At 39.5% G+C, this 13939-nt stretch overlaps 1 protein-coding gene across 1 annotated transcript; it reads right to left on the bottom strand.

The window, feature by feature from the left end:
* Positions 1 to 1579: 1579 nt before the first annotated feature.
* On the bottom strand, positions 1580 to 6250 carry CD24 (CD24 molecule). The gene is given in 3 exon segments (XM_018077727.2): positions 1580 to 3483; positions 6030 to 6067; positions 6070 to 6250. Coding segments are annotated over 3 exon segments (405 nt in total). The 3' UTR covers positions 1580 to 3297.
* Positions 6251 to 13939: the final 7689 nt, after the last annotated feature.

Below are 13939 nucleotides of genomic sequence, written 5' to 3'. Positions count from 1 at the left end.
AGGGTATTCAGAGTATGATGTTGTGAAGGAAGGAACAGTAAACTGCAAACAAACTGTAAGTTCTCATTTGAGGTTATTTCATTCAAATGTTAACACTACACTTTATTCAGGACATAGGGGGCTAGCATATGTTTACATCAAAAGCAGTGCCATGCATCGAACAGAAGCAGAACTGTTTCAGAGTCATTGCAATATACATTATCCAGACACACTTCAGCTGGACAGATTTGTGAAAGTGAGAGGCATAGGTGAGAGCTGGTTCTAGTTATTATAGGTGTAATTTAAAAAAAATTAAATAGTAGTGCTATGTGTGGGCTCCATTCTCCTGCCTTCCCTCCTTCCCCATTTTGTTACATCCATCACATCCTCTTTCCCTGAATGGATTTCTTCATCACTGATTCTATTCTCCGGTGATGGAATGGAACGGAAAAAAGGTTACCAGATCATTTTTCTAAATCACTCATCTGGTCTGGTGAAAACTCAAAAACTTGAGAGACTTTAAATACACTTAGATGCTATTAAAGAGCAATCTGGTTCTATTTAAAAAAAAAAAAAAAAAAAAGCGTGCTACCAAATAGGCCAAGCACCTCAATTCATTTGAATTAAGGATAATTGTTGCAGCCTTTCTCATTCTCTGCCTGTGTTTAAAGAGAGGTTATTTTCAATGTTATGTTTTTTTAAAAAAGGTACAGAGCCAGGTTGGTTGATTGATCTTCATTGCTTTCTCCTGGAGCATTTGGAGAAAAGCTAAACCAGGGAACAATATGCTTTGATACTCCCCGCACATTCCAAGATTTAGTCAAACAGTGAGCTTTGATAAACTTATCCTGCTCCTTGGCTTTGTTCAGCCTACTGGAAAAGTAAAGGAACATAAGCAAAGGCCTGCCGAGCCACATTCCCTCCGGAGGCCTCTCCAGGGGCCTCTTTCCCACTGACAAACACAGACTCATGTGCAGCATGCCTAAGTGTTTAGGGGCTTTTAAATGTGTTTCTCCGCATTTAGGGAGTGAAGATAATCACTCAGAATATCAAATATCCTAATGGTTATTAGAAAGGAGCATACCTGAAAAACAACAAAGACACAGATTTGAAAGTTACAGTTTGTGACAATCTGTTATTGAACTCTCATCTGGTTAATTTTTGCTTTTCAGCAAAGTTTTGCATAAACTCCTACCTCTTCCAGCCTCTGTCCTTTATCAAGAATGGTGCAGCTTGTATTATTAGGATATTCTTAGTATGTTAGTGTGTTTGTGGGAGTCAGAAACCTCAAGCAGTAAATCCACATACGTGATAACCAGAAGCTGAAAAACAGCTTTAGCCGTTGTGAGGGAAATTACTCATTGCCACAAAAGGAAAACTGTTTAAGCACTGTTTGTCTAACATGAAAGCAGAGCTACCTGCACCAGATGGATTCCTCAACAATAATAATACTTAGAAAGGGAAGAGGTTGTAATAAGTATGGAAAACTTATTGCAGTTACTAGAAACATTAATCAAATCTCAGTCACTGGTTTCAGAGTGGAATCCAGACTCCCAGCGCCACTAAACCTTCCAGAGAAATAAAACTAGTTACACTTCAGCATTTCTAGACCTTGAGGTTTTTAATCACATACACCACCTTGCTTAACAGTTCATTCACTTAACGCAGGCAAGTTACAAGTTTTTGTAGAAGTGTCTGGAAGCACATCTAGAATGCATTGCCTGTCCACTGTTTTATTTACAGATTTTTTCAATGAAAATCAGTAGCTAATAAATCAAAGCATAATTATACAAACACAAAAATACAGTCATTAACATTTTACTGAATACAAATGATAAGCATAAGGAAATGTACACTCATTGACATGAATTTGTTAGTTTGCTATTAATATATGGTACTGTGAATTGATGGTAATGTAACTGAAAGACAGATGTGTATTAAAAAAAAAAAATTAGAGAGCCACTCATGTTTAACATGATCTTATACTGAGATAAATATCTACAGACAGTGGTATGATCGTGTACACTCACATGTGATCATATCAACATAACTAATTTCTTTCTGACAAGGTATCATCATCAAGGTAGTTGAACCTCCTCAACAAAGCTTGTTTTGATCAAGTACCAGATACTATTCTCTAAAGTGTTGGATGATACAGAAACAATCTGTGCAAGTATAGCAGTTTTGATTCAGAAAATTTAAAAAAAAAAGTAGTATTTACAAAGATAACTTTTAAATTCAGTGATTAAATTAAGACTCCAGTCTTCATATTCTAAACACCTAATCATTTAATTTCTTTTCTGTTTTGGCGGTTTGCTCTCCTCTCCCCATTCCTTCTCCCCACCGCAAATATTAGCCCATGTTTAAAGTAGACTATCACAATTGAAACTCTTAAAAAAAAAGCAGTAAGTTTTTTACCTTGTGCCCAAAAACAACAAAAAAAAGCAGCACTAGAACATTACTGAAAAGATTCCATAAATCCTTCATAATTAAGGAAAGTTCCAGGAGCAAAAATTAATTATACAAATTGTAGAACTTGAGAGGAGAAATAGGGAAAAGAGGAGATATTTTTCCCTTGACTTTTTTTTGTTTGTTTGTTCTTTTCTGAACTTCATTTACAAAAAGCTCCTGGTGCTTCTTTCAATGTTTCCACACCTCCTTTCTCTGGCACATATGGTTTAATATACAAACAATTTAAAGAAAATGTCAAATTCAAATTCCCACCATAAGTAATTCCACTCTTATGAAAACTGGTGGGGTTTTAGCTATTTCAAAACTAGCCCTGCCTGGCTAAGAATTTGGTTAGGACTGAAGTTAAACAAGAGATTCTTACAAAAATTTGGTATTCCATTTCAGCCTTGTATGAAATTTAGAGAAATTAAATCTCAGGTAAAGCCTTTCCACTGATATTGTTCCTTTTTCATATATCATACTACCCATGAGTTATAACTGTGTAGGCTGTGCAAGAAACAGAATCATTTGAGCTTTTCTTTGTTTTCCAGGGTTTAAGTCAGGAGTTGTTGATACTGTCTTTTTGCTTCCATCTTGTTTTTCAGAATTCCAACTCATTTGGTGAAAGAGCTCATCATTTTACCTCCTTGTTGAAGCTGGTCTTTTCACATTGGTCAGCTTTGGAAAGTCAGAATACTGAGTGCTTCTCTAGGTCAGACTGGTACTAATTTGAGTATGGAGTGGAACCAAGCTGTTTTGATGTGGAGTTTGGACTGATTTATTCTCATGCTGGGTTGGAGATCTAGCCATCTCAGATGGTTCAGGAAACAGGGTGGGGAGTGGTAGCCATTTCCATGCCAGAGTCTCTTAACAGCAAAAATACAGAAGAGAAACAGAGAGAATGAAAAAAAGACTTGTGGTTGAGTGAAGAGAATTTCCATGTCCGTGAGTGGTGGTATTGTTCACTGAATTTGTCACAGTTGACAGAGAAGTGGAACTTGCTGAAGAATAGTTTGAAGGTGATGGACTTGTTCCAGCAGGATCACAGTAGATCTAGAATGTGGAGGGGGGGGGAAACAAAAAGGTTTTTATTGCCTTTTTTTTTTTTAAATCAAAAGACAAATTACTAGTAATAATGTGTAGCAACACTCAGTCACAATACTCAGATACAATACATACAAATGCTCGTGTCTCTCATTGTGCAGTTAAGGACAAAGACAATTTGAATTGTACACGTGGGATTTGTTAAAGAAATAAATCTAATATTTTTCTAAATATTTTTATACAACTATCACTTTATCAAAACCCTGCTCTAAAATAGAAGATAAGTAGGTTTTAAAAAACCTCACACAGACACAAACAAATAAACAAAGCAAACGTAGAGCTATGCAGATATACAAAGACTAATCTTAGGATAAGAAAGACCTTCAACCAACTGTGTGAATTGCAGTCTGCCTTTGCAGGCTAAGCCACAGAAATGAGCAAACAATGGTCAAGAGTCTACTAATACTGTTTCTGGGACTGGTTTGTGGATTCCTTTCAAGGAAGGTGGGGCTTATGTGAGTAGATTTAATATTTCAGTCTCTCTTACATTGCTGCGGTAGACTGAACTGCTGAAGTTAGAACAATGAAACCATACTGATTAAATCAGAACCTATCAGCATGCTAGAACGTACAAAAAAAAAGTGCAGCAGAAAGACCACAGAATACTAGCAAATTTTTAAAAATGCTGACAGAAAGCAAAATTAAAAAAAATACTGATTTTCCCTCATAACTCTGCATGACAGGAACAGAACGAAAACCTACACTCTGTGTAACTTCAATATCAAGCTATTTCCTATACATGCACAAGAAGACTTTCAAAGACAAGATAAAGTGTTCCTTTATTCCAGTGAAAAAATCACATGACACACAAGATGAAAAACAAGAGCAGGAATCACATATCTGCTCCCCAAAAATAAGCACAGTACAGAAAGCTTGGCTTCGGTTCTGTGGCACAAACTTGCGTTATACCAGAGCATTCTGGTAAGCCCTTAGAGTTAATTAAAGTAAAAACAACTTTCTCTCTTTTTTTTTTTTTTTAAAAAGTTCACTTAATAAATAATACTCTCCACAAAGGAGTCCTAATTTTCAGGTATTTCTAGTGCTGCTGAGAAAATAGATTTTCTTTAGCAAAAAAAAAAAATAAATTTGTCCCTCAATACTGAAGCCATGAAATTAATGTTAAATTTATTAGAAAATTGCACAAGAATTTTCTTTCAGTACATTCTACTAAAAAAAAGCATACCATAGACAATGTAAGGATGGTGTAAAGCTTCTAGTAGTTACGGGTTTTGGCAACCGGCACCATGCTGGAAGCAATTTAGAACTGCAGGATAAAAATCGCTGTGTGGAAGTTTCTGTTGAAACCAGTCCGAAAGTGATCAATAATGAACTGCAGACTTAATAACCTAAAAGGCAAGTCCCAGCCCACCCTGGAATTTTCCTGGAAGATTCCACAACCGTTCCACACTTGGTTATATATTTTAAAAGTTTTCTTAGTTTTAAACAGAAAACCTTTTTTTTCTGGATTTGTTTTTGTGTGTGGAAGAGAAAGGGCTTATAGCCAAGTTCCACAACATTACAGTAGATGGGACCCTGGAGATTTTCTTAACGTGAGTGTGATAAATACCAGTAACCCAAGGGGTCTTATCCTACTCTCATCACTGTCAAAGGCAAAACTCCACTGAGCCAACCGAAAAAGGATAATGCCTTTCCTTGCAAACCAAGGGAGAAGGAGAATTAAAACACCTTCCGGCAATCCCTTTGTTGTATTTCTGATACTGTGTTATTGACCTTTTTGAAGAGGTGGTCTCTAGGAACAACACGCCGACCCGGAATCTGGGAGCCCCGCTCGGCTTGGTCCCTTAGGGAGAAGCGGATCGCTTCTGCATCCATTACGTTTGCGCCAAGGGCAAGGCTCAGCCAGCGCAGCAGCCAGATGCTGGTGACTTCGCATCGAGCCTCCAAACCTCCCACTCCTGCCGTGAACCGAGCCCCAGGACCGGACCTAAAGCCCAACACGCTCCGTTGGGGCGGTTCGGACGAGGGACCCGCTGCCCTCCAGCTGTAACACTCGTGCCTTCCCGGAGCTCTCTCGGATTTGGAGAGATTTTTCTCCCTCTCATCAGCGGGGGAATGAACGCTCCGCCGCCGCGTACACCTCAGTTCCGCGGCTTTCCTTCGAGGATCCCATGGGAAAAAAAGGCGGCGAACTGCCACTTCATCTTTTTTAATTTGACCGGGCTAAGTCACGACACCGCCCCCGCCATCCCAGGGCGCCGAGCTCGCCCCGCCGCCCGTCCGCGCCCATCCTACCCCCGCCCCATCCCCGCCGGGCTGCCCAGGCTGCTTCTCCCAGGCGCCGCTGCCCGGGGCGGAGGAGCCGCCCGCCACCACGGCGGGCTCCGGGATGGCGCACACGGACGGGAGTTTCTCTCCGAGAAACCCGGCTCTCCGCCGCTCCCGCGGCGGAAGCGGAGGGAGGTCTCGGCGTGGCGCGCTCCCGTGTTTCGCACGGGGGCCGGCGGGGGGAATCGTCGAGCCGCTCCGGGGCTCACCTGCGTGGGAAGGAGGAGGGCCAGGAGCAGGAGCCCCAGCCGAGCCGCGCCGCCAGCGCCGTCCCATGCCCGTCTGATGCTGCCCGCCGCGATAGTGATGATGCTGCTCCTCTGCCGCTTGGCTGCGAGCGCCAAGGAACCCGCTCTTCCGCGCCCGGCTCTTTTATAGCGGAGCGGGCTCCGTGACGCCCCGCCACCGCCTTCCCCCGCCCCCGCCCCATACCTCTGCCCCCGCCCTTCGTGTCCGCCGCCCCACAAGTCGCTGCCTCCCCGTTGGCCCTTGTCCTATTCCGCTGCGGGCTCCGCTCCCCCTCCCCGGGCTGCTCTGGCAAACCCGGGAGCTCTGTCCCCCCGCCCCTCGTTTGGGTCTTAGAGGCGGTGGTTCCTCTCTGCTGACGGCGCCGTGTTCTGGTATGGAGGGATTGGCACAAGACTGCAGAGGTTGAGCTGAGTTACTGCCGAGAAAAGCTTATGTGTATAAAAACATCAGGCTTTTTCTATTAAAAAAAAATAATTCCAACCATGAGTGAGAGAAGGAAAGGTAAAAGAGGCTTAAGTATTTCCAGTGACGGGAGCAGTGGGTGAAAGGTTGAGGACTTAAGATCCCATCTTGTTCAGAGCTGCCTCACCACTAGTTCTCAGATCACTGGTTGCAATTTCAAGCACTCTTTGGATCTGAATATGTTACTACCATTATTCCTTAAAGAAACCTGTGTAACAAGTGGAACTGAAGATTCTTCCAGCTGTAGCCTCTGCGTAGGTGAGGTTCTAGCTTCTGGCACAGTAAATGCTATAGTTATATTGTATCTCCTCCCTTAACTGACTGAAGATATATTATGCCAGTGCCTCACCAAATCCATCAAGTGTCTCAGTGTACAGACAAATGAACAAAAACAATCTTGTCCACATTATAAACTACAAAAAAGAGACACCAATGTGCTGACTCTGTTGTCCCAAAGCAGTTATTTCTATTTAAAAGATGAGGAAGATGTCCTGTTGGCTCAGACTAATCAACTGATTTCAAAATTGGATAAGTTTTTATTCATCTCAGAACAAAGTGTGAGGGGATATCCAAGTGCAGCACTACATAACTCATTTGCCATCTTTAAGGGCAGGACTGCTTTTGAAGGTTTTCCAAGGGCACTGCTAGAACTGAGTCCCAAAGCACAGGAAACGTGTCTAGACCGAGTCTCACATTAATTGTTTCAGAATGCCTGACAAAGCTATAGATATTTTTTTCTTCCCAAGGAATAAAGGAAATTTGTAAGCTGTACCACTCAAGATATCAATCCTTATTCTATACCAAGATGAAAGAGCTTCTGAGAGCTACGCTGTGTGAAGTACTTTTAAAGTAACATTTCCCTCTTTTTTTAATAAATCCCTGATCATAATCAGAGTCCAGTCCCTAAATATTAGAGGCACAGTCTATCTATAGTGTAACTATGGTAACAGTAATCAAATTGAGGGTCTTATGCCTCTGAATATTCATTAGTTATATGCTGAAAGTTGGGAATCAGAAGATGAGTTGTCCTGATCATAGACACAAGGAGAGAAAAAAGGAAACTGTAATGGACCTAGAACAAGAGAGGGGTGACAAAGCTGAAAACATTCTTATCGCTACTTTTCCTTGCAAACACTTTGCTTTAGTTGTCACAGTTAAATGAATCACAAACAGGAGAGAAAGTCACCCTTTCGTTCAATAGACAAGCTTAACACTACACAAGGGTGAAATTCCTTGCGAGGAAAGTCACGTGAATCACAGCAGTAAAGTGAGGGCTCACACCATCCTGACAACAGATTCCCTGGAGGAGATGTAAAACAAAGGGAATCCAGTTGGGGCTCTAAAATAGCCAAAGAAAAGAATATTCTAGTGTAAAGCTGACAGGGATGGTTTCTATTATTATCTCTCCTGCCTTGTTTGGGAGAAAATAAAGTGATAAAGCTGTTCCATGATCTCATAGGGATCATAACTGACTGTTGCAAGTTAAAGTGGCAGCTGAGACACTTTGATGTCAACACCAGGACAGATAAGAATGAGGGAATAACTGTCAGATGGCCTTTCCCATTCTCTTTAGCTGTGCATCTTGCCTGTGATCTGGGACTGAATCTGTAACAAATTAGGATGATGCACAGTTCTTGTAAGGTGACATGAACCAACACAACATTATACAAATGATAGTTATTATTATTATTATTATATAGTATATTGCACTTTTGGCATTTTAACAAGTTTCAGTGAAAATGAGGATATCTTTCTTTTTGCTAAAAATAATGTAAAATCTGTTCCTTTATTTAAAAATAAAGAATAATCCAGAGGTTTGAACGCATTTGGCAGAAATTATAAATTACTGATATAATAAAACTACGTTAAGTTTATGTTCTGAGGCGAAAAACATGCCCTTCTGAAATATTCCTGAAATACTAATGCAGATAGGGAAATGTACTGGCAGCAAGGGAGAAGCACTAAAAACATTTTAAGCTTAAGATTTTCTTTGAAACTTTTGTCATTGAAAATAATAATTATAATGCCTACGCTCTGTTAGATTTATACAACCAAATTCCCCTGCTCTGGAAATCTGCAGTGTTCTTGATTCCTCCTGAACACATAAATCACCTGCACTCCTAATTACAAAATCTCTACCTTTTTTTTTTTTTTTCCAGCTGAAGTCTATAATGAAGTCTGCAAAAGATGTATCTGAGCAAAGAGATCGGAATCAAATATATGGATTTTTTTACAAGGCAAGGAACACTGTGAGTTGAGAACTGTACAAAGTGAAGCACTGCTATCTGGTGGCCAAAAGTCACTTCTGATATTTTTCTGTTAGAAAAGGCAATATACTCCCTCAATCAATCAGCTTTTGATAGCAGTGTGCTCTTCGTTTTCATCATGCTGAGATATAGTTTAGCAAAGAGAAGGGAGAAAACTATCTCGATCTTTTGAGTTAAATGTAATTTTGTATATTCCACCAGTGACTTTTAAGTTAATTGAACTTTGCAATAGGCACAGCTTTCCATTCAGTGAACAGAAGCAAAACTTGTGCTGTTTTGTGTAATGCATTAGCAAACAAGATTAGCTAAAATGACTGGCAGAAAAAAAAATTGTCTGTAAAAGGAGGCAGAGAAATAGTCTCAGAGACATATAAGTAATGTATTTAAACACATTGCATTAAAATAAGAAGCTTTAGCAAAATAAGTTCATTATGTGGAATTAATGAGAAATAATTTTGACTTAACCATTAATTTACTCTTACCTTTCAGATGCCAATCTTGATCCATCTAAAATATTTTAGGACCATCAATTGCCAACGAGAATCACTAGATCCCATGCTCCCCAACCAGCTTTTCACTATCCTTGGTTGGGCATAGACTAGAACTTACTACTCATATATTAGAACTTACTATACTCTGTGGCTCATCTCAGTGTCTTCATCCATTTCAAGCTCATGCTACTGCAGCTCTCAGTACTCACCTGAGTCATATTATGAGTTATTTTAGTTAATATCCATCTGTGAACATACAAATTTATATATTAGAACCTTATCTTTTTTCTCAAAGGACAGATTTGAAGAGAGAAATCCAGCTTTGCAGTATGCATCAACTAGCCCATATATGCTGATCTAAGCTAGCATCATCTGGTGATATGTTTCCTTGATGTCCATTTTTGGCATATTGATTTTGCCTTGAGAAAAAGGCCAGTATTTTCTAATATATAGGAACACTACCTTTTCATTAGTTAGGCTGGCCCTTCTCTTGCTTGTTTAGTGGAAAGGACCTATCTTGCAGCAGCTCCAGTCATATAATCAAAATTTGCCAGCTATTTTGAAGCATCCTTCCTTACAGTTGCACATTCACTGTCACAGCAGAACAAGACTGAAATACTGATGGGAGTTGGGTGGTTGAAACTGATTTTAGACAACTGTACGAAGCTGTTTGGCACGTGTCTTGGGTAAGAACTTGGAATATACATTGAGGATTATATTTCCTCTTCCAGTGGGGGGGTTGATATTAAAATTACGTTAGTAGAACTTTTAATGGAAGGCATGATTGGTGGTACTGTAAATCTTCACTTGGTAATAAATGTTGATTGGATTCCACAATGCGTGTCTTCCAACGTGGGCCTTGCTGCCATGATGCAGAGCCTCATTATACCAGGATCCCAGCAGTGCCACTGTTTCCCTTCTGAGTCTGAGACCAAAAGCATTGGGCTTCTTAGCAGTATACAGTTAGGGAAGTAAACAAAGCCATGATTTCCAGCCATGGAATCGTAAGTCTGGAAGTTTGAGCAGAAGTGAAATTGTGATTTCAGAAACAGTCTCAAGAAGAAACATGTAAGAGTTGCTACCTTAATGCCTATGAATCCTTTGACTTCTGGGTAGACTTCAAGGGATGGTGTCAACCTACACAACTAGGTGTGGCTTCAGATCTGCTTGAAAGCACACCTTTCTCCCTAAGTCAACAAACTCTTAGGTGACATCAATACAAACAAATTAAATGGCAGAAGAGCCTGTTCTTTGGCCTTGAGGCCAACTGACATGTCTAGGCCTGTCAATACTATTAAATTACCCCAGCCTCCAGAAAATGGAGGATGAATCTAAACTGCCTGTGGTGGGTAGTTGTCCCTGGCCTGGGCCAACCCCTGAATCGTGGTCAGGAACTGTTTGGGATCATGCTACTTGGAATAGGACAAAACCAAGACAGGGCTTTCCTTCACTCGTGAGGCATAATGTCAGAGAACAGGTCTATAGACACGGAGAAGTAAAACTGATCAAAGGTCATTTATGCATCTTCTGATTTGAGGCAAGTTTAAATACAACTCTCAGAAAAAAATCAGTGAACAGTATTATTCCATGGCCCACAGGACTCCTTTTACTTTGCCAAACTATCTTTGCAGAATATTTCTTTTAACACAAAGTCTTCTTTGCTGCAAATTTATAGTAATGATTTATCGCATTGCACAGTTAAGTACACAGATAATAATATGACCAGATTTGTAACAAAGTGTTTACTGGAACGTATCAAGCACTTTACATTGAGAGGAGAAAGGAAGGGTTGCATGACAGCAGCCATCTACATCTAAGTGAGTCTCCCTGGAAATCCTTGATAGATGATGAAGGGAAACAAGTGCTTCTATGATGTAATTCATCTCATTTCAACACAGACATCTGAAACAGATTAATCGCATCCGAAGGATGACGACATCTCTTCACTGACTACCACAAGAGCGTTGATGATGAGCTCAGACATTTGCCACTATATTTTCCTGTATTTTGAGGAACAGATTCAGTTCCTTCAACCTTTCTCCCCAGGATTTCTATGCATTTTTGTAATTTTCCTTTGTATTCTCTCAAATCTGTCTTCATTAGACCATGTTTCCCAAAGCAGCACACTCTACTTAAGGTGAGAGTTCAGCATTCGACAACTCTGCTGATGCAGCTTAGAAAGAAATTTGTCTTTTTTTTTTTCTTCATCAGCTTGATAATGTTTGTGGTCTGATGCAATTTTGAGATTATCTCACTCCAGGTCTTGAGCAATAGTGCAATGTTAGCACTTTTCCCATCTCCTTGAATTTTTATTCTATCATAAGACTTACTAGTAATTGTAAGTAATGCAACCAAGTTCTTCTCAGCATTAGCTTGAGCACTAGCTCTGTAAGCCTGTGATTTCTCCCACTGGATATGATTTTCTGCATTACCTCTCTTACCGATGGATAAAAAGTTAGTTATCCTCCTGCTATACTGCTACTTCATTGTGCTTCTTTCCCAACAAAAACATACACTGAAAATCTCTGCATACTTATTAGTCATTTAAACCACCACCACTTTTCAAGACCTATGTTTTCAGCCCTGCAGATGAAGCATTTTTTTTTCTGATAGCAATGGAAGCCTTTATCTTCTTTTGAGAAGTGTTGAACATCTGTACTTTGCAATTTGAATTTAGTATTCTTCTGGTTCCCTTTTTTCTTTATTATTGTTTGCTTGGTTTTGGGTTTTGTGTTTTTGTTTGTTTGTTTGTGGCTTTTTTGTTGTTTGTATTTATTTATTTATCTTTATTTGCTGCCTTCTCTTTGCCACTTGACAGGGCAGATTTTTACACACAGTTATCAAAAAATAGTGTATATGAAAAGAGAAGCTACCTTACAGAGTACTCAGTTTCAGAATTCAGTCCTAGTCATGACTGCTGGATAGCATCCTGAAAGGCTTATTCTTTTGTAACATTTTCTAGGTAATTTCTAGTTTGAGTATGGGACAGGCAGAGATAACAAAATAATGAGAATGAACCATCGAGAAATCTGATAAACAGGAAGATATCAAGTTGGAACTGTTTATTTTATAAGCCAAAATAACAGCAAATATTATTAAAATGTATATAAATGGCCAAATTCTAGAAGGTAGATCAGCTCTTCTTCCCATTTCACAATAGAAAAAGGGACTAGTCTAGGATTTGAAAAGATGAACTAATGAAAGCATGTATCGCATGTCACTGAGAGTGTCCAGACTTCATCTATCTTTTAGATGGTGAACACTGTATCACAGGGTATCCTTAGTAGAGGTGTAGAGAAGGGGTGGTCACACAGTGATGAGAACACACAGAGTTTAGACAGCTGGTGTTGCAAGGACACACTTCCATAGGAGACAGATCATCCCAGATCTTCCACTGTGCAATTTACACATCTTTTACACCTCTGGAGCTGGACACCATGAAAGGATGAGACAGCCTTGACACCAAGTAATATGATTATTCTGACACTCTATCCCTCCCTACCGTACCTTCATTTACATTATTTCTTTACATATATATATATATATATCTCAGAGGTGTATTGACACTGACAGATCATTTTTTCTTTCCTAATGCAATAATGTTTATAAATGCTAATCAAGACAACTTTGTTCCTTAGTCACAATGGAAGCTGAAGTACTTTGCACAGCCTTTTTCCTGTGTATATATTGAACTATTTACTGTCAACTACAGAAGAGAACATTATTTCCTAAATACTAAAGTCATTAATCTGAGGAGAATACAGAGGAAACACAGAAATAAACAAATAATTCAAACTAATTAACATTTGCTCATGGACTATGTTGTTTTATGGCTAATAAATAAGGTTTAAAGAATGACTGCTTAATTGATTGCTTTTCCTTTTTATTTGCCACCTGCTGTTAGTGGTAACTAGATAAATCCTAGAGCAGCAACCAACACCTGCAGGACCTGAGCACATTCACTACAAAATGAATGAAAGTCTCTAAGCTCTTTTTAGGCAACAGTATATTAACTTTTCCTACAAAAGAAAATCATGTTTTAGAGAAGTGGCAAACAAGAAAGTGAGGGGGAAACAACCAAACAAATCTCATTGAAAACCTCTCACCAAATTGGGAAAATTAAGAATTAGCAGTGGAACTGCAGAGCCTTTAATTTTAGTGTAGCTGGATTTAATACCAGACTGACTGAAGGAAGTTACTCACTGTTTTCCTTTCATTTGCTTAACCAGTGATGTAACACCAGTTTTCAATGGCAAAGCAGCTATGTATTTCTGGTTTAGGTGGGTCACCCTGCTCTGACTGATTAGGGTGTCCTCTGTTGCTTCTGCAGTGCTGATCAGAGCAGTCTGCACTTCCCACCTCCATATTCTTTCTTCTTATGACTCAATGTGGTCTTCTACTGTAAAAGAGAGCAGGCAGACAAAAGCCAAATTAGTCAGGTAGTGAAAAGGATAGGGAAAAAAAGAGAATACTACTTTAGCAAGTGCCTATATCTCCATCACTTAAAAAAATACCAAACAATACCTGAAACTCATCTATCTTACCTTACTCCATTAATTATCCATCTTTAATGTCTAAGATGTGTTTTCAAGGAATAAGTAAGCTGCAGTCAAAGGTGCTTTGTGAAATCTTGCTTGCTTCTGGAAAGGG

The sequence above is a fragment of the Manacus vitellinus genome, unplaced genomic scaffold, assembly GCF_001715985.3.
Source record: "Manacus vitellinus isolate BGI_N305 unplaced genomic scaffold, ASM171598v3 scaffold_4_pilon, whole genome shotgun sequence".
In the NCBI taxonomy this organism is placed as follows: domain Eukaryota; kingdom Metazoa; phylum Chordata; class Aves; order Passeriformes; family Pipridae; genus Manacus; species Manacus vitellinus.
The sequence above is the reverse complement of the archived record's forward strand: the minus strand, read 5'-3'. Positions and strand labels throughout refer to the sequence as shown.